The sequence below is a fragment of the Microtus pennsylvanicus genome, chromosome 2 (assembly GCF_037038515.1).
Source record: "Microtus pennsylvanicus isolate mMicPen1 chromosome 2, mMicPen1.hap1, whole genome shotgun sequence".
In the NCBI taxonomy this organism is placed as follows: domain Eukaryota; kingdom Metazoa; phylum Chordata; class Mammalia; order Rodentia; family Cricetidae; genus Microtus; species Microtus pennsylvanicus.
This window is the reverse complement of record NC_134580.1, coordinates 106,106,139-106,127,467: the sequence shown is the minus strand read 5'-3', so window position 1 is coordinate 106,127,467 and position 21,329 is coordinate 106,106,139. Positions and strand designations below refer to the sequence as shown.

The 21,329-nt window shown below is 46.5% G+C and overlaps 1 protein-coding gene across 1 annotated transcript in view; it reads right to left on the bottom strand.

Moving 5' to 3' along the window:
• The window catches only part of Acoxl (acyl-CoA oxidase like), a 283,810-nt gene that overhangs the window by 28,571 nt on the left and 233,910 nt on the right, over positions 1–21,329 (bottom strand). Inside the window, exon 17 of the mRNA XM_075962688.1 lies at positions 13,433–13,503. Within this exon, the coding sequence (XP_075818803.1) occupies positions 13,433–13,503 (71 nt within the window). The remainder of the gene's footprint in view (positions 1–13,432; positions 13,504–21,329) is intronic.

Genomic DNA, 21,329 nt, shown 5'->3' with positions numbered 1-21,329 from the left:
TTTCCGCATTTGCAGGAAGGAGCAAATTCAGCAAGCTAGCCATGCAGGCTGGGCTACACCCCCAGGGGCTCCCACATAACCTGCTGTGCAAGCTGACTGTGACAGCCTGGATCTTAAATGTCTCTCAAAAGCCTTCATCTTAGAGCCTTCATCTTCAGCTTGAAACCTTTAAGAGGCAAGGCACGGTGGCACGTCTTCTAGTCACTGGCAAGTACCCTCGGCATACTGGGTAGCGGGGCTCTTCTGTCCATCCAGCATCTTAGCACAGAGATGAAAGGCTTTGCTCTGTTATCCAGTTTCCCAAAGCAGGCACCGCAAAGCAGGGCACACACCCAATCCTGGACCAAAACCTTTGGAACCATAAGCCAAAACAGAGCTTTAGTCTCTTTTATCCCCATTCATTTTGTGGCACTGGGGATCAAACTGAGGGCCTCATGCATTATAGGCCAGTGTCCTACCACTGAGCTATGTATACCCCAGCTTTTGGATGATGGACCTGCACCACTGTAGCCACTAGTCTTCTCTCTCTATAAGTTGCTCAGTTGGATTATTTGTTATAGCCACAGAAATCTGATCTACACATTGACTGAAAAGCATACATCAAAGCTGGAGACTTGTGGATAAACGCTCAACTCAGTCAGGCTCCTTTCCTGAAGTGTTTTACTCCAGAATCAACTTAACTTATTGCCATTTCCGATTCTCCACCGTCTTTGGCTCTTGTTCATCCTCTTGGGTCTATGAGTGCCCAATTACTGCAGCTCCATTTGGGGGAGAGGCTGTTGGGTTTGCTGTTGCCATTTCAGCAAACCAGGTGGTCCTATTTGTGTACATGTTTCATGTTTCTGCAGTCCCTGGCACGAGCCACTGAGTTGTGTGTGCACACATCTACCAACAATGTAGTTTTGATTTCTCTAATTACAATGATTGGAACTGTTGTGACTGATGCCTCCCTTTCATTTGCTTTTCAAGATCTGTCAGCCTTTTCTAGGTACTTGACATCACTTAAAATTTTCAGGATGATTCTGTTCCCAGCACTAAGAGATCCTTCAATAAGAATTATGTTAAACCCGTATATCACGATAAAAAGAACTTAAATGTTTACTGTGTAGAGGCTTCTAGTTGATGATTCTCTCCATTTGTATGGACCTACTTTGATTTGATTCATTAGCATTTTAATCAGTCCCACACATTAAAGCCCCATACATTTTGGTAGATTTATCACTAGACGTGTGTGTGTGTGTGTGTGTGCACTTTAGTATACTGTACATTTAAAATGTATTTAGAAATTCAGTGTTCAGATGTTCATTACTAGTATTCAAAATATTATCAGTATTTTCATGTTGACCTTGTACCCATAACTTTGAAGGACTCAATTTTTAGTTTCAACAATTTCTTTCTTTCTTTCTTTCTTTCTTTCTTTCTTTCTTTCTTTCTTTCTTTCTTTCTTGTTTTTTTCCCCTTGTGTCTTGTTTTGAAACACCTTACAGGTGAGTCTGACTGTTTGACACCATGACACAACATTGCCATCCACAGAGTAGCAAAGCTTATAGTTGACAAGGGTGCAATCTATCCATCTATCATATATCTATATATCATACCATACCATACCATACCATACCATACCATACCATACCATACCATATGAAACCAAAAACCCATAAACTTTTAAGTAAGTGTACCATTTTTGTGTTGGGTACGTTATGGCCATCCCAGGCACATACTGCTTGTGGCTGCCAGTTGGACACACCTGCTAGTATTTTTTAAACAGATAAGCAAGCATGCCATATGTATGTCAACACTTGCTTTTCTTCTTCTCTTGTCCAAAAGGATACAGTTTGTATTTTTCTGCTTCTTGCCTTACTGCACTGGCTTCTAGAACCAAAGTCCCGGTTACTGTCTTTGTAGACTGCCTCCTTGGACCTTTTAGTAAGCAGTGCCTCTTCTTCTTCCTCTCCCCCCTCCTCTCCCTCCTCTCCCTCTGCTTGCTCTTCCTCATGCTGCTTCTGCAGTGTACAGTAGCCTGTTCCAGATTTTGAGTTATTTTTCTGCTTTATTTTCAACAGTTCTGGAATATGAAGCTTCCCGAGAGCCCAGAGGACTCTACACATGCTATGCCCTGGGTCAGCTCTCCCTGCTGGTTTGTCTCCTGATGTCTCTTTTAAGTGACTTCTTACATTATAAGAAATGATGGGCATGAGGAAGTCTGACTCTTCATACAGCCTGGGTCTTTTACTTTGAAAGGCAGGCTAGTCTTGTTCCCATAATTGCTCCTAGTCCTGGCATTCATTGCTTTCTGCTCTGTGAGAGCCCTTTTGGGTGTCATCTATTAATCAGACAGCTGTGGGGGGGGGACTGTGCTTAGTTGTCCTTCCCATCCAGCTGAGGCTTCAGAATACAAGTTGTCTTGTCTCTGTCCAATCTCTGACAGTCCAGAAGGGACCAAAAAATGTAGAAAGACCTCAACAAAGTTGGAAAGACTGCACCAGGAGACTGAGAGGGACAGCAATTGCTTAGCCTTCATGTGGACTACTTTTCCCTGATATTTTAGTGTAGAAACAACCCACTTTCTTTCCTTCCTCTGTCCCTCCCTTCCTCCCTCTTCTCCTTTCTCCCCGCCTGCTAACGAGTCCCTCCTCCTTCCCACCGCATGCTATAATTGGTATTCTGGTGGGTAGTTATATTTCTTTTTCTTTAATGGACACCTAACCAGAAGCAAGCCACTAAAATTTAGTAAGGACAGAAGGAAGAGTTAGTTCATCGAGTGTAGAGAGCAGAAGTCACGAACTCTCAATAAATCCCGTTATTACTCAGGGTGCAGATGTGGCAGGTGGCGAGCAGGTGCTGGGGTTTGCCGCCTCGTCAGCCACCAGTGCGACTTTTCCCATAACGGTAGCTCTGGTGTCCCCTTATAGCTTTCTTCTGGGAAACGTGTGTTCTTCTAGACACAGGGTGACGATGTGACTGTCTGCTAGGCTGCATGTACAGCAGCAGCACAGAAACCCGCTGATGGCTGTCTCCACCCACCCTCGGAGGGAGGGGGTGCAGAGAGGAGCTCCCTGTGCACTTCAGATCCTGCTCCCCATTTTACTGATGAAATGGCAAACATCAGCTAGACTCTCTTCCCTGATGACATTAACCTGTCTCTCAGCGCCAAATGCTCCTCTCAGCTTCCTGTGTGTGATTCCCACCAAACGCTTCTCAATTTTTGTCCCAAGTGATCGCCTCCCCTTGTGCCCTGTCTTCTAGAATTGCAACTTGAAATGAAATCTGCTCCGTACAGCTGTGCACAGAGGAAATGGGGGGACAGAGTACGCCAGGAGGCCTACCTCGTCACAGGCCCTGTGCCTGGCATGCTAGGGCAGGTCCCCAGAGAGCTGAGCCTGCCATGCTTGGAGGAAGGGCTCACTGCATTTCCAAACATGAGGATCTCTGCCACCTAGCTGCCTTTCTGCTTAGCTATTGATTTAGCTGTGTGACAAAAAAGCGTCGAGGGAAAGAACTGGCGGGATGGCCCCACAACTGCTGTCATCTGCGTGCTGGTATTCCCCCGGGTGATGAAGCACACACAGCCGGATCTTCGTGCTGTTCATAGCAGAATGGCATTGGCCCCTTGCTCCTAAGCAGAGAACTTTGTGAGGGGTCAGCTGAAGTGGAGAGTCCCACAGCAGAGCAGACCCTTGTTATAAGTCAAGAGACACCCTCCTCCTCTTCCTGTGGCTTCTGGCTTAGGGACCAAACTTTCAGAACAATTCTACAGTGACTATTCATGGCCGCTCCCATTTGATTCCCTTCCAGGACTCCTGTCTAGATACCCACTCGAGAAAACCAGGTCTTCCTGGCCTGAAGGAAAACTTATTGCTACCTCGAGGCACCTCGAGGTCAGTTAGGGAAATGTGGATATGTCGAAATGGAATACTCGGACACTCTCCCCTGGCAAGGCCGTTGTCAGGGTTCCTGTTCTGGCATCAACTTTAGGGCACACATCAGTGCACTTAAACTACTCTATAAATGGAAAACTCAGAACATACCTTGTCATGGCAACAACACTGGTAAGCACTCTGGAACCCACACAGCCAGCTAAATTTAATTTCCTGCAGAGATGTAGAGACTTAACCCTGATGTCACCTCCTCTGAGGAGTCCTCCCTAAATCAATGCTGTCTTGGAGACTAGCTGAGTGGTCCCCTATTATCAAATATCCCCCTCAGGGATTAGCTTACTCCATGGTTTTTGCATATTTGGGGCACACTGATGTCTCTAACTAGTCACCCAGGGCTATATAAAAGTAGTTGTCATTTGCATCGGCAGTGCCTAGTGCAGAGCCCGACATATAACAGGTACTCAGAAATGCTTTAAAAGTGGGATTGTGGCCGGGCAGTGGTGGCCTATGCCTTTAATCCCAGCATTTAGGAAGCAGAGGCAGGTGGAACTCTGTGAGTTTGAGGTCAACCTGGTTTACAGAGGGAGTTCCAGGACAGCAAAGGCTGCTACAAAGAGAAACACTGTTTCAAAAAAACAAAAAGAAAAAAGGGAAAAAAAGTGGGATTGTAGCAAATACCCGCAACAGCCGGAAAATAACTAACTCCTCTCTGCCTGCTATGGAGTCCAGGATCCCACCACCTTTCCTTGAATTTAAAGGTCCTGGGAGCTGAAAAGTTAGGCCTCTGTTCCAGAGGTCACTTCCAAAATTAACTTTTCACTGGGATGAGTACCCCCCCTGATTTGGAGATGCGGTTTAAGCACAGCCCTGAAGAGCTTTGTCACAACCATGTGTGAGAAGCCCCCTAGGTGTGATGAATGGGACCTTCCAGGGTCATAGAGAGATGGGAAGGAGAGAAAACCATTTATTTCTGATTTCTACATCACCAGTATCTGTGTTCCTTCTGAGAGGCACAAGCCTGCAGATAAAATATCGCAAAGGAGCCAGACACTTAACCTTACCAGCTACATGATGGGAACTCAAGCCACTTTTGTTGAATAACCTTCTAAGGAAGTCCTAAGGGACTGCTGCGATCATGTGCACTCCCCTCTATGTGGCCCTTGATTGCAAGGAGTAGAGAAGAGCCTGGGGACAGAACAGTGGCTGAAGGCAGCGCTCCACCATCACAGTCCCTGACACTGTGATGTCACTGGCACCGACGGGAGTCAGAATATGGACTGGTACGATTCACCCTGGACTGGATTTGGAAATTGCAGTCAAGCCCCCAATGAGAGCCCCTTTCTTCCTGTGTGGGAGGCTCAATCCCATGAGCAACCCCAGATGACTGACTGGTGCCTTGGGCGTGTATTCTGTGTGACACCCCCTAAAGGGCCCCCGCTTGAGAGGCAGAGAGAAAGCTTTCCCGATCAGAGACTAGACACAGTCTCAAAGGCACAGAGCTGAGATGGGGTCCTGGGGGCTGAAAAGGGGCCACCTGCAGAAGAAAGCGCGGGTGCCTGAGAAGAGGTGTTTGCGAGTAACCATTGGCTGCTAGGTTTGGCCTAAACTGGCTACCTCCTACACACGTTGAGAAAAGGAAGAGAGAGCAGTTAGAGAGCAGGAAAGAGGGAAAAACCCACCCCGCCCACTCGACAGGCGCAAATTGATGCTTGCCAGAAGCCCGTAAGGGCGGGACAGTCCCCAGTGAATGCTCTGCTCAAAGGGTTAGTTGCCCCGATGAGTACCCTTTGGGAACCAAAGGTCACCTCTGAGCACAAAGGGACACAAAGGGCACCTGTGTGGACGTTCAGCGCTGTGCCCCGTGCTGGATGCTGAATGGCTCAGTCACTTCTCCCTGGCTAGGCAGTGTGGGGGGATGGGGACCTTGGCGAGAAGTGAAGCGGAAAGAATCTTTGTGACAATGACAGTTTAAGAAACACTGGACAGTTAGCTTGTTGGGCGCTTCTGAGCTTTTGGGAGGGGTGCCGAGCAGCGAAGCCGTCATGTGGAAAATTTCCTTTCTCCTCAGCACAGCCCTTTCCAAGCAAAGGCACTGGCATTGTGTTCCCAGTGAAAGCCCTCATTCCTGACAGGATTCCATCAGGCTAGGAGAAAAGTGCCTGCTTCTGGAAGAAGTTGACTTGGTAAATGTGGAAGGCTGAAGGGTCAGGTGGTGTCTGCCGCTAGGCGATGTCTGGTTTGAAGAAAGGCTCCGGGGTCTCTGGTTTCTTAGAACATGGATAGATGGGAAAAACAGTTGCATCTGGCCGGACTTGGTGGCAAAAGAATGCGTCAGAGGGAGGCCCTCTTCCCACATCTGCCCAAGTTCCTCTGCACCTGGGCCAGCACTAATGCCTTGTGGGTGGTATGGTGCTGAGGAAGCTTCCAGAAGCATTTGACCCTGCCAACTCACCGTCATTTCTGTGCATTTGCTCAGCCTGGGTCTCTTACCTGGAAGCTATGCCCATCATCCTCAGGGGCCCTGCATATGGTGCCAGGTGAATGGGAAACAGGAGAGATGTTTGTCATGTCTCCTCAAGGCAAAGGATCACCATCCCACCAGGAGACAGCTCCCCTCTCAGCCATGGTTGCCAATTCATGGGCAGCCCTTACCAAAGGTCAGCAGTTTGGGAGCAGAAGTACAAGGCTCCGTGATAAGCAGGCCTCACTGGCTGCCTGTTGCTTTATTTTCTTATTTTCAAAGGCAGCTTGGTTCTTTTTACTTTTTTCTATGGGCCATGGGTTGTAATGTCAGGTTCTATTTACAGAAATGTCTGTCATCACTGTTCTAGCCAAGGTCTTACTTAGTCAGGCAAAGTGAGTTGGGCCCAAGTTGGAAGGTTGAACATGGGGAACATTCTGGGCACTCACTGCACCTTGCCGGCCAGGGAAGCTCTACTGCCTTGCTTCAAGGGTAGCACTACCTTTTGCCTCCTGAACTGGAGAGCAGTGGCAGCTCCTGGGAAGGGCCACTATCCCATGAGCATCCTACTTATTTTTCCAGCTTATCCAAGGGAGGCCTGGAGGTCTGGAAGTGGCCTTGAGAGGTTTTAGTCCCAGGAAGGCTCCTGATTTCCCAGATGGAAAACAAATGCTGCCTATCGGGTGTGTCAGGAACTTCACAGGTGCCAGAACAAGGTGAGGAGGGGTAAAGGTCAGATTAGGGCATGATGGTCCAAGTACAGATGTCACCGAGAGACTGACAGTCGGTCATCCAGCATGGAGGCGTAGGTTCTAAAAGTGTCAGGACAAACCTGGTGGGAACAGGAACCAAAGACTCTTCACAAGCACTGAGAGAGAAGCTGGAGGGGAAAGTAGAACTGTTTGATTGACTGAGAGAGGGTATGAGTTACCTACATGCTGCTGGGACCAAACTGTTTGGTTGAGAGAAGGTATGAGTTACCTACACGCTGCTGGGACCAAAATACCTACCAAAAGCAACCAGAGAGAGGAAATGCCTTGTGGCTTTCAAGGGTTTCAGCTCATAGTGGCGGGGAAGCGTGGCCGCATTCATGGCAGTGGGAGAGGGTGGTGGTGCCTGCTTAAATCACAGGAAACCAGGAGCCAGGCTATAACCATTAAAGCCACTCCCCCAAATTCACCAGCTGAGTCTCACTTCCTGAATAGTGCCTTTACCTGGGGGACAAGGGTTTCAAACATTAGTCTGTAGGTGACATTTTAGGTTTAAACCATAGCAGGGAGGGATTTTGAGCTTGACTGAGGAAGAGGAGGGCCCAGATGCCCTGGTTTGTCTAGGTCAGTCATGGCTTATGATTGTCATCTAAGCTAAATTTCCCTTTTACTTGCAAAAAATAAAATATCCAGGTTTGGATGACATATTCTGCAATCATCCTTTTCCAAAGGTGGGGTGGACTTAGGCACAGAAATGAATCTAGAAAATGAGATGTAGGACATGGGGCACCTGAGTCACCTTGACAGAGGCTGAAGGAGAGAGAGCAGTGGGGAGGGCCGAGTGGATTCTCTCTGATGGCATCATAGGCTATAACCATGTCCAACCAAACATCGGCAGGGTGTGCACGGGATCATACGGGGCCTGGTGACAGCTTCAGGATAGAGAAAAGCCATCTACCATACCATCATTTTGAGGCCATTGGAGGGGAAGATTGTGACAGGAGCCTAAAGAGGAGACTGGGATGAATATAGACTTGCTCAGTGTGAGCTTGGGGAGCCCCAGGGAGTGGTCGGAACAGCCAGGAGTAGGCAGCTTTCTAGGATGGTGACCACCATGACCTCGAAGGACTAATGTAGTCAAGACCCCAAACTGATGAAGAGACAGGGAAGCAGGAGGAGGCAATCTAGCAACAGCGAGGACAAGTAAGTGGTTTGTAGAATCTAGGTATCTTCTCTGCTCCAGCAGTGCTGGGGAAAGGCCACAAGCCCCTCACCTCCATCTCTCCACTCAGGGCCCCATTCCCAGCCCTTTCAAGGCTGAAGTGGTAGGAACAGCCCCAGTCAAATCACACTGGCCTTGATCCTACTTGGCATATGGGAGTCAGAGAGTCACTCTCCTCTCCCATGGGTGAGAAACCACCTGGTGTGCCAGAGCATTTGTCTGTGATCAGAAGAAGCAGGAGGGAGAGGATGCTGACACACAGCTAGTTAGCAGGAGAATGGAGGCCTGATTGATCCCACAGTGACAATCTGCATTTGGACTGTCGTGTTCTAGACTGAACAGCTGTCCCTTCATGTTCTGGTGTGTGGTGGAGTTCCTTACACATCTGATAGGACAGAAGAGGATGTGACTGACAAACCAGGAGGACAGAACCCCAAGCCAGCACAGTTGTGTCTTGTGTCCATCAAAGCTTGGATTCCTGTATGTGCTCTTATGGTATTGTGGGGAGGGGCCACTGGGAGCGGGGCTTTTCTGGAGGTCCTCTTACCACTGGCTATGCCAGGGAGCAGCTAAAGGATCCAGAGGTCTTGACTTCCCCTCCCTGCTTGCTTATTCTGATCATGGGCAGAGGCTCTGGCTTTGACCATCTGGAGTCCCACCAACCACTTCTGATTCTTCCAGGGGAATTTGAATCTGGCATAGCTATATGTTTCTCTGTGCTCATCTTTTACTATCTTCTCAGAGCTCCATGTAACTCTCACAGGTTAGACTAAAGTACCTGTGAAGTGGGATGCCCTTCTGCATGCTGTGAATATGTTTTATTACCACTGGTTAATAAAGAAGCCCCTTTGGCCTATGGCAGGGCAGATATAGCTAGGTGGGAAATCCAAATGGGCATAGGGAGAAAGAAGGCAGAGTCAAAGGAAACACCAGCAGCTACCAGAGAAGCAAGATGTGACGTAACAAGCCATGAGCCTTGTGGTAAAATATAGAATAATAGAAATGGGTTAATTTAAACATAAGAGCTAGCTAGTAATAAGCCTGTGCTATCGGCCAAACTTTTATAATTAATATAAACCTGAGTTTATTTGGGAACTGGAGGGCAGGAGAGAAACCTCCAGTTACATACCTGTCCTCTAGCTTCAGTAATGCTTGACAGTAGGAATCAACAACATGCATGGAAAAGTAGTAACATCATACCATCATTGGTCCAACCCCCACCCCCCACACGTGTGTGTGTGTGTGTGTGTGTGTGGTATGTATATGGGGGGGGCTTTATGTTGAAAGTGCACCACTCCACTACCACAAATCATACAGTCAAGTTTCCCAAATTTGGGGGAAATTAGAAGGCTCAGAAGATCCCAGGTGCAGTGAATGAGCATTACCCTGGGAACATCACCTTCTTGGCCACAGTTTCCCCCAACAAGTGAACAGTTGTGGCTTTGTTGTTGTTGCTTTTGGCCTTCAACAAATTTTCATGAGGTGAAGTAGAATTTTGAAATTTATAAAAGGGAATAATAAATATGAAGTGTTAAATTGGGTTGGTAGAAGAGAGGGCAGGATAGAGGAGGGAGTGTGGAGAGGGATATATAACACTAGGGACCTTTCAAAGAACTCATATAGAAACCTACTCTAGAAGCTTTATCAAAATACATATACATACATATATGTGTGCGAATGTGTGTGTATTCATACATGCACACACATATGTTAATAAAATGAGTTAAAATAGAATTACTCTAAAATTGGTTAACAATGTCTGTACTAGATACACTATCTTACAAATGAAAAGCCCAGTGCCAGGAATTGGCTACTTATTTTGGAGTTGTTGGCCAGTGAGATTCCACAGACCTCGAATATTATAGGCTATCTCCAATACTCTTGGTCAACTCCAGAACTTGACAGTAAGACCTATTGCTAAAGACACAACCACATCAATGAATATGAATATGGAGAATTCAAGCTGGTACTAACATGGAAGCTATATCCCTACTGGATAGATTTTATCATTCTGAAAGGTTCTATGCACACTATCAGAGCAGAAAAGTAACCATTAATGCTATCTAGCTGTGAATCTTGTGAGCTACAGTGATGATTAGCTTGGTAAGACATGTCTTATGACTTAACAGTGGCAGGAACATTATAGAAGTAACCAACTACTTTCTGATTGGATTTAATCTCTGTTCCATAAATTGAAACCGTACTTGGCCTGATAATGGGCCTAGGGACTATGGTTACACAGGTCACGGGCAGTAGCTGAAAATCTATTATTATTATTCTGCTAAATGGATGTACTATTAATTTGACTCCTAATGACTTATCATTACGCATAGATCAATGAATCCTCAACCTTCATCAGAGAAGTTTCTGTTTCACTTTTTATTGCACATAGATAGATGGTGATTAACATAGACCCACAACTGGCCAAGGTGCAGAGACTTTGGAAGGTTCAGCCCTGAATGGAACATCTATACCGCACTTCCTCTTTTCATGGCTCAGAGATCATTGTAGCAGAGGCTATGGAAAGATTGTAAGAACCAGAGAGAGGGTGACTACAACCAAACAGTGTCTTCTGGGCACAGGAGGACAGCTGTGCATATGAACTCCCAGTGACTGTGACAGCACACAAAAGACCTGCGCACACCCAGACAAAATCCCAGCAGGGAGAGGGGAGCAACTGAGAGCTGCTGGGGGAGGAAAATTAGTTGCTTTTCTAAACACGGAGCCCCTCATAGGCTGCCCACAATTCAGTATTAGGTCACACTTCTAAGAATATTTAGGCAGCACAAATTGGACTTGATGGATTTTAATGGGGGACATAAAGTAAGGTGGGTAAAGAAGGGGGGCAGATTGGAGAAGAATTGAGAGATGGAGATGAATAAGGTCAAAATACATTGTTGAAATTCTCAGCTATACACACACACACACACACACACACGAAATTTACTACAGATAAACTCCAAAGTACACTAGTGTGAACACACACTGGACAGCTGATCAAGTATGTTCAAAACGACCTACTGTTTTTTTACACATATCCACAAAAAATCCTACACATTCCTGTCACACCCACATAGTGGCCTCTCATAGGTGACATGAAAGAAACCTCAATCTCTTGAAGAAAAAGTCACAAAGTAGTTTTGGTAGATATGAACTGAGCACATAATTTTGTTCAGTAAAACTCCTTTGATGAGGCCTGCTCAAATATCTCGAAGATACTGTAAAAACACCACAGACAATCTCTCAGTTATTGTGGTCATACAGGCTGAAGAGCCACCAGGGAGGACACAAACACAGAGAGGCACCCACATTCCAGAGCATCTTGAGAAAGCCTGATTTTTATCCCACATCTAAATGTTTGTTTCTAACCAAGTGGTCTAGAGAAGCCGGGCCGGCATGAGAAGCAACAGGTGACAGTTTGGGAGGAGGGGCCTTCAATTTGCTGCTTTCACCTACTTGTCTGAGACCAGAAGAAATCTAGAGAGGGGTGCTGACCTGTAACCAGCAGGGTAATTAGAAGTGGGTCTGATGGTGTGGGCTCCTGAGCTTAGAGCTCAGTTCTCTAACCCACACGCCTCTGCGATTCCCACATAAGTTCCCGGAGAGGCTCGTGGAGTGGGATGGAGGGGAGCCCAGGAGCTTCTCCCCCTGAAGAAGGCTCGAGTGGCCAGGTGAGAAGAGGTGTCAAAGAGCAGATGGGAGAAGATGCCAGACAGGATGAAGAAGACGGCAGAGGCTCTCTGTGTGAACAGTGAATGACGCTGGTTAAAAGGTGAGTGTCACCGGGCGGTGGTGGCTCACGCCTTTAGTCCCAGAACTCGGGAGGCAGAGGCAAGTGGATCTCTGTGAGTTCGAGGCCAGCCTGGTCTAAAAGCGCTAGTTCCAGGGCAGGCTGCAAAACTATAGAGAAACCCTGTCTCAAGAAACAAACAAACAAACAAACAAACAAAAAACCCCAAAACAAGGGAGTGTCTATGACCCAAGGCTGCCTCAAGATCACAGGAAGCCAACCTGTACTTGAACGCACAGGCTAAGGGATGGAGCTCAGGGCAGGGAATAAAACCAGTGTGGAAGACCTGAGACCAGCAAGAGAGCTTAAGTGTCTGGATCTGTTGTGCCAAGTCATCCTGGACTCAGATGAACCAGGTCTCCCATACCAACCCAACACTTGGAATCAGCAGCCCTTCTTTATTATAAAATAAACATCACTGAAAGTTTTATTTTTAAACAAAAAATAGACAGACCGAAAATATCACACCTTAGGCAAATGAGTTGAAAATCCCTTAGAGTGACATCCTATTTTTTTTTCCCACCCATTTCTCAAGTCTGAAGACACCTGGTAAAGGGTCTGTATTTAGGTAAAGAAATGCAACTCCTGGTACATACGGTTTCCTGGTGGCACAGAATGGAAATGACATCATGGAAACACTGGTGTTCAAGGTCAGTCTGTACATTGCTAGGTGAAAACAGGAGGCTTAGTCATCAGTGGAAATGCGTGTACGCCTCTACCCTGATGAGCTGCTCTCCCCTCCAGTTTTACTAAAATCCGCAGGCTGCTTGTCTGAACTCTTCGGGATCTCCTAGATGCGCAGCCTAAATATAGGTTATACCTCACCTCTGTCCGTGCCGTCTGGGAGGAAATAAAGTGATTGTTGCTGAGAAGAAGGGGAGTTTGTTTTGACTCAAGGACAAAGAGCCCATGACATGAGTTGACTGTCTCGGTGGTTGACACGAGAGGTCTAATTTGTGTGGTGTTCCCTCTGTTGGCGAAAGGGAAGACGAGGCCAACTGGGAAGGTGTGGGATCCTTTGTCTTAATTAAAAATATAGTCGGAGACAAGGAATTTGGCCAAGTCTCATAAATCTGCTACAAGAATTGAGACTGTCAGATAAGTTTAAATAAAACCAACCAAACCCGCAGAGAATCACGTCGGCTCCTGCAAGTCGTCGACACCCACTTTCCTGTCACTTCTGTGTTCCACAGACGGTGGTTGTGCTCATTACCCAGCCACCCTCCCGCCAGCCACTGACAAGCATATCCCCCTGGAGCACAAAATTCAGAGATGATAAATCTACTCCCGCTTGTGAAACACGGAACTCTCCTTTGGGCAATCGTAATGCGAGGAGGCTTTAAGGCAATAAGGACTTATCTGATAACATACCTTCATTAGCAAGGCCTGGTCCTCCCTGTCTGGACAGCGCCTCACGGCCAGCGCGAACTGCTCTAGTGCAACTGGAAGGGAAGAGAGAGAAAGGTGAGTGACCTCCCTGGGGACTGCCAGCACATCTGTGTGGAACCTTGTATGGCAGAAACAAATGGCATGTTAGTCATGATTGCTTAGGGACACGTAGAGTTCCCTGCCTGTCCACTGCATGGGCTGGAATCTGTGTGCAGAGACTTTCCCATGGTCACAAGGCCACTAGAGTCAGCCAGCCTCCAGGGAAACCACCAGAAAGTCTTGGGTTCAGCCACGGCATGAGCCACCCTGAGAGACTACACTCTGTTCCTATTCCGGTGACTTCATGAAGGGAATCCCAACTCTGCCTTGGTATCTTTGATGTCAGCTTGCTTTCAGCCATGCTCTTCCACACTGATTTCCATGCATTAGTTCACTGTGTGGTGGAAACATGACATGGCCCCAAACATTGACCCAAGTAAGTCCCAGACTCCCCGAGTGTATTTAACCATCTTTCCTCAACCAATTTGTCTGACAGAATGGTTAAGGGAATCACAAGATGGTTTACAAAAATGCTCTAATGGGTACTTAAATCATTCTGAATGTTTCTGTGCACGTTACAGTTTCCATAAAGGAACCCCCTCTTCCCTATACCCATGGCCAGTCTCTCATCAAAGTCTGCCGTGTGAGCACCATTTTTTTTAATCTAAATAAACACAGGGACACAGACTTTCTTCCTTGCACATGGTTTTGACTATATTATTTCACTTTTAAAGATGTCCTGGCATCCCTGGACTCTAATCCTCTTCTGGTGACAGGGACTAAGATGTTTACTGTGTAACCCATCTAGATTGTCCTCTTACTGCTGGACTGAGGGCTGGGGTCACACTTTTGTTCTGCTGTCAATCATCCAGACGAGTACAGCATCTGAACCCCGCAGGCTCACCCATCCAACCGGGCAAAGTAACAGATTACCCCAGGTTCCATGCTGACCTGCCCAAACCCTGTGTGAGTGGGCAGAAGTTTCTGATTTAAACCTGAAATATTGACCAGAGACCTCTGTTTAAATGCTTGGCCCCAGGGTGCTATTTTGGAAGATTCTAGAAATGTTTGGAGTTGCGTCTCACTGGAGGAAGGAGACCAATAAGGGTGATTCCTGGTCCTGCCTCCCAACCCTACTCTCTGATTCCTGGTCTATTGTGGTGAGAAAAGCTCCTGCCCTACACTCCTGCCCCGATGGAAAGACCTGCCTTGCCAGCCCTTCCCTGCCATGATAGACTGCAACCCTTTGACACAGTAGGCAGATGCTTCATTCAGGTGGAATAGCTTCCTGATCTAAAGATCAGTTCTTTGTGTAGCTGTTGGAGTGAGAACATAGAGGGAGGCTTGAAACTCCAGAACATCTGGCCACCTTAATAATTCCACGGGCTTCTTATCATAACTTGCATGCTTTTGTGAGAGTAGAAAGAAGGGCAAAATGAGGTCACCTGCTCACAGATGCCGTTGGCCATGTGCTCTGGGAACTTCAGGAACCTCTGAAACCTAGGGCAGAAGCTATCACCTCCTTAAGCAGATCTTTGTGGCAGTTACCAGAAAAATCCAACTGTTTGCCTGTGGCCTGGAATGGGTGAGCATTCAATAAAATGTGCCTAAATGTGCCTCCACCTGCTTAGGGCTGAAGACCAATAAACTAAAGGCAAGGCAAGACATTGGGGGCACTCACTGCAGCAGGGGACTTCCTTACACACGGAGCGGCAGGCAGTGTGAACATTCATGCCGTACCATTTTGATTGACTTATTTATGAGTCATGCGCTTTGATCCTCCAAGTTCACAGTAGGAACTGCTGAGAAGCCATCCCTACAAGTTTTCTGTGTGGTCCCCTTGGATACAGAAGAATACTCATATATACATGTAAAATCTATGGGGATTTTATTGATTAGCCAGACTGCCAATTAAGAGAGAACTTTGGAGTGATTTTGAGAGACAAAATTCTCTTTCTCTCTGTGTGCATGTATAATGAATATAATATATATGTTATCTATCTATGTATCTCAAAAGATACCTTCATCAGTTATTTGGATTAATCTAAAAATCATATCCCCATCAAGTATCCAATATCCATTCTGCTGCATCTGTTCAGAGGTTTTAAGTGTCAACAGATGAAGGTAAAATCTGATTTAAAAAAAAAAACCCTCACTTTACAGTACAGAGAGAGCTCATTAGTCAAAAGCCCTTGCTGTTATGGTGGATGACCCAAGTTAGGTTCCTAGCATCCCTGTCTGGTGACTCACAACCACCTGTTGCTCCAGCTCCAGGGATCTGACACCTCTGGACTCCTCCAGCACCTGCCCACGTGTGGTACATACTCACACAGAACACACAGATATACCCGACTTGAAAAACAAAACTAAAAACATTCTTAAAACTTTGCTTTAAAATTACCTTGTGGTCTCTCCCTATTTAACACTCTATGCCACTTTAGGCCAGTATTAAAGCATGTTAAATTATCATATCTGTCAATGGATGTTTCTCTTTTTTTTTCCCTTCGCTTCTCAGGTTTCTGAGCAAAAGCCACCAGAGCATTATGTTTTCTCTGCAAATAAAAGCCTGTAAGTCCTCAGCAGGGAGAGAGGGAAATTCATGGAGAGAGGACACAGCGCCATTTCTCCTCTCGGCATTGGGGATCTACAATAAGTTAAAAATGAAGTTTTTATCTCTGGTGATTTATCAAGCTCAAGATCTCACAAAAGATAAACAGATGCTCCAAAGAAAGAATACATCATCTTAATGCTTCATTTTGACACTCTGGGTATCTAAAAAGCACATATCTCCAACAGCTCCCCTCTAAAAACACAATAGTTTCCATGATTTACACATTTACTATGTGTTTTAAGACACACTGAACTGAGAACATGTCAGGAGGGGCCACTGAAGACAATGGTCAGACTCGAAACACGCAGATTATTTATAGACAAAAGCTCAAGGACTGAAAGAAAATCTGGTTGTCAACAGACAGTTGCTTTTGCAATTTTTTTTTCTGTCTAGTTCATTTTGGTTTTTGTGTGGGTGGCTCATGTGAACTCAAAGGTTATTTGCTAAGTGTTTTGGAGACTAGAATATGCTGCCCTTTAAAACTCATGCTTAAGCGTGTGCTCCTGGCAAATATGTCTAACTTTATAGTACACGACGGGGTAATAGTGTTTTAATATAACATCATATCCAGAATTGCCATGGTGAGACAGTTTCTGCATGTCTATTTTTATTGGTGGTGTGGAAACCTTAATCTTTTTTTTAAAGATTTTGAATGTATTGCACATGTATTTGTTCATGCATGCAGGTGTGTGTGTGTGTGTGTGTGTGTGTGTGTGTGTGTGTGCGCGCGCGCGCGTGCATACATGACTGCATGCACATTGCAGCCAGAGGTTATGTTAGGTGTCTTTTTCTATTACTTATACCCTATTCATTTTTGTTCCTGAACTTGGAGCTCACTGATGGAGCTAGACTGGCTGACCAAGGGACCCTAGGAATTCTGCCTGTCCCCTAAAGATCTTGTTCTTAAACCTGATGCTAATGGAAAATCTATTTTGTTTTACTCTTTCACATTTCCCTCCATCAGCATGGATACTAATGGATACTGATTATTTTGAGATGATTTGGTGTTTCCTCCCCCCCCCAATATATTTACTTATATTCAGTTCAGAATGCTGACACAGATCTTTGCAGTTTACTGTACAAGGTAAATTTTTAAATCACATGGTGGAAAACAAGGGGGCAGGAACATACTTCACAGCCAGGGAGGGCAGGTTTCTGTTGCCTTTTCAGTGGTTCTGAGCAGCCCGACACCATATGACCCAGATGTAGCGCCCTCAGCATGTGCACAAAGGTTCCACAGATCCTTGCTCAGCCTGATGCATTGCTGCTCTATTCACAATAGCTAGGAAACGGAAACAACTTAGATGCCCTTGAACAGATGAATATGGAAATTCCATGCACACTATGGAATATGACTCAGCAGTAAAGGAAAATGAATTTATGAACTTTGCAGCTACACGGATGGAACTAGAAAAGAGCACAGTGAGCAAGGTAGCCCAGACTGAGAAAGACAAACACCACGTGTTCTTTCTTATCTGGAGCTCCAAGCCTTCAGATGTGCATGCATAGCCTGGAGTAACTGCAAAACACAGAAAAATCATAAGGGACTACTGGCATGGAGGGGCCTGGGGGAGCAAGGGAGAGGAGACTAGCAGAGAGTGAGTGGTGTGAGCAGGGAAATGAGAAAAGGGGGGCTTCTAGTCAGGGAGGGACAAGAAGGTAAAAGAGCAGTAAAGATGGGGAAAACGTCCAAAGGAACCATAGTGTTAACTATCTACCTAAAATACCGAGTATTGTCTAAGTAAACATATGTAGTTTAAATGAAAATTTCCCACCTAGGCTGACAATGCTTCCTCCAAGAGCCAAAGACAGAATCCCCGCCCCCACCAGGCATGAGAAACCTGCTGTTGGGCTCTTGGTCAGGGTTGTCCAACATTACAGACTAGTTTCTGCCCAGATGTGGAAGGCAAATACGCCTTGCTGTGGACACCATGCACTTCAGACACAGGGCCCAGATGTCCCTGAGCTGGAACTGACCTGCAATCCTCTTCCCTGAAGACTAGCTTTCATGGTACCAGAAGGCACCACAAAAACTTCCAAAGGAAGGCAGGAAGCAAGCAGCGCTCTACCTAGCTTTAACACGGATGAACCATACCAATGGCTAACATAACATGGTACTCCAAGAGTGCCATAATGGCACGCATACCTTGGCAGTTACCAGCAGCCCCCTAAAAGAACCTAAGACCCACTCAACAAGAGGGAGATCATGTCTGATACTGGGAACCAGACAGCTACCCACATCCAATCATCACCTTCCTAAACCAGTGCAACCCTTCACTACATGGTAAATATCTTTCCTCATTTCCACAGACAGCCATAGTCTCCACCCTCATCAAGGAAACTTCTCTTTGCAGCAGAGATCACTACAGAAAACCACAAGCAATCAAAATGTAAGCTCCTTTTATAGTGTGTGTGTGTGTGTGTGTGTGTGTGTGTGTGTGTGTGTGCGCGTGTGCGTGTGCCACATGTATGGAGGTGCCTTTCTTTGGAGTGCAAAGATGGCATTGGATCCCTGGGACTGGAGTTACAGGTAGTTGTAAGCTGTCACGTGGGTGCTAGGAGCTGATGCTGAGCCCTCTGGGAAAGCAGCGAATGCTTTTAAGCGCTAACCATCTCCAGTCCTTCATCACGCTCTTCTGAAGACCACAGAGTGCCTCGTGCTCCCATTTAGGATGGATTTCATGACAGGGGCTCACCCTGGGCCTTCACTGTCATGGCTCTCCCTGTCGAATGTGTGTGGTGAGACCGTGGGCTCTTGTTCTTTTCTACCATATTGTCACCGTCTGGGTTTTTCTGATTTCAAGTGGGAGAGACCCAGAGGCCCAGGACTTCCTGTGATCTTGTCGAGTATGTAACTTTGTCTCTAGCCCGACATTGTAGACTCTGTAAAGTGTGGATACTCCATCCTCAGAAGCACCTTTTGCTCATAGAATACCTTCACGGGCTGAGCTGAATGTCTGATTGAGAGAGGGGAGACAAAACTGGTGCGTTCCTTGCCTTCCTGGGCCCTCCAAGAGGTTGAATCCACAGAGGCCCGTCAGCCAGTTACATTGGCCCTTCCTCAGCACCCTGGCCAGCCCCACCATCCATGTATTTGATGGAGACAGACACAGAGAAGCTGTGATCAGGTGCAGCCATACCAAGGACTCCCTCCCTGGAGCCACTTGAATCTCACTGCTATGATGGTTAGTGTTACTTGCCAAGTAGACAAAATCCAGTGTTCTCTGCGCCATGAGCCTCGGAGAATCCCTCTGCAGAATTATCTTAATTATGGCAGGTGAGGTGGGGAATCTTGCAAAGAGGCAGAGCTGAGCAGCAGTTTGGGTTCATTCCCTCTGCTTCTCGACTGTGGATGTATGGGATGCAGTCAGCTGCTTCAAGCTCCTGCTGCCTTGACTTCAACACCGCGATGGCTTGGGCTCTTATACTCCAAGCGGGAATAAACTGTTCTCCCTGGAGCTGTGTTAGTCAGGGTGTTTTATCAACAGCAGATGAAAAGAAACCAAGACACATGGAATTTGCAGAGGCCACTGTGGCAAAGTTTGTGCTACCAAATCGATAGAACCAGTGGCAAGAGAAAGAACGCACTGTCCCAGCTGGCACGGGGCCTCGCGCTCTTCCCTCAGACACACCTCTCCACCCTTCACACTCCAGCAGGAACAAAACATCGCGCAAACCCGTTATTCAAACGGTAAGATGAACTCAAAACCTCTGGTTCTAACAAAAGACAATACTGAAAGGGTTGGCAGTGGCCACTTCAATAGTGGTAAAGGATGGTAAGTGCCTAGACCCACACAGGATTTCCAGATGAAGAGGTGGCATTCAGTGCCTCCGTAATGTTAAAATACATTCAGGGAGGGGGCAATTTTATTTTCATAATTTCATAGAAAATGATGCAAGCTTAAGCTAAACAAGGCAAAGGCAATTTGTCCAAAGACTAACCCCATTCCCAACTGGGAGGAAAGTGCTAGCCCCATGAAGAATATTGGAATCAGCACTAATAGGCAAAACACGACACGCTGTTTTAAATAATGCATGCGATCATGTTTTTATTAACAAAGAAAGCCTCGTTTCAAAACACACACGTCCTTGAAAGGAATCTGAAATTAATTCTCAGTAGGCAGAACCCCACGGCATTCTGTGTTCTAATTATAATTACAACCTGCCCTTAACACGGACATTCAAAATTATCAGGCGTTTTATTAAGAAGTAGAAAGGGGCTTCCTGCTACATGAAGCTCACAGGCTTTGAGAGACGTCACAGACAGTTCTGCACAGAGCTGGGAAGCCTGGATGTTGCCATTTCTTTAATGACTGCTTGTTTTCTTTTTTGCCTGGAATGGGCACGCCCTTAGGGGCTTAGGTACCATGAGGTTTCAGAGATGCTCTTTCTGGGGCAAGATAAATATGCGCCTCACAGAAAAATATCAATTCATCACTGTAATGGTTACGTCCCACTACAGAAGCCACTGGAGACTGCTTAACATTTTCATCTCAAGCCTAGTTTTCCCTAGCCTTCAGGTGACAAACTGACACTGATGCCAGAAGGCTTTTCTCCCCATTTGTTCCTAATAAAAGTGGCTCGATTCTGAGTTCATTTCCACCTGGGGAGATGTTAAGGTTTGAGCTTTAACAGACTGATTCCCCTCTCCCCCTCTGCGTGTTGCTCCTTCAAAAGTGTCCTCAGGCAATATCTGTGCAGGTCAGCAAAGACCGGTGGGCTTCTTGAGCTCTTGTCCCTTCCCCTGGAGACCTCTGCTGGAGAGCGACTGGATGTGAACGCAGCAACACCTGGGCTAGATCTTCTGGCTGTCCCAGGCTCAGCGCTCTCCTATCCTTAGGACCTGCTACATGTCTGTGTGTTCGAACCTTTGCATTGCATGTGTTGGTTTGGTTTTGTGTGTGGTGGAGGCACACGAGTGTGTGCACCATGAGCACACTTGTGCATGCAGAGACCAGAGGAGGATGTTGGGTGTCCTGCTTCGTTCCCCACTTTATTTCCTGAAGACAGGGCCTCTCAATGAGCGTGGAGATAGGCTAGCAGCCTGCAAGCCCCAGTGATATTCTTATCACTGCCCGCCAAGGTGCTGGGAGTGCAGGGATGTGCAGCCATACCTGGCTGCACAGAGCCTCGTGTATGCAGTAAGCAGTCTGACCCATGGAGACAATCTCCCCGGCTCCTAAACCTTTACACTACAGATAGAGTTTTCTATTTCAAATTATTCCTGAG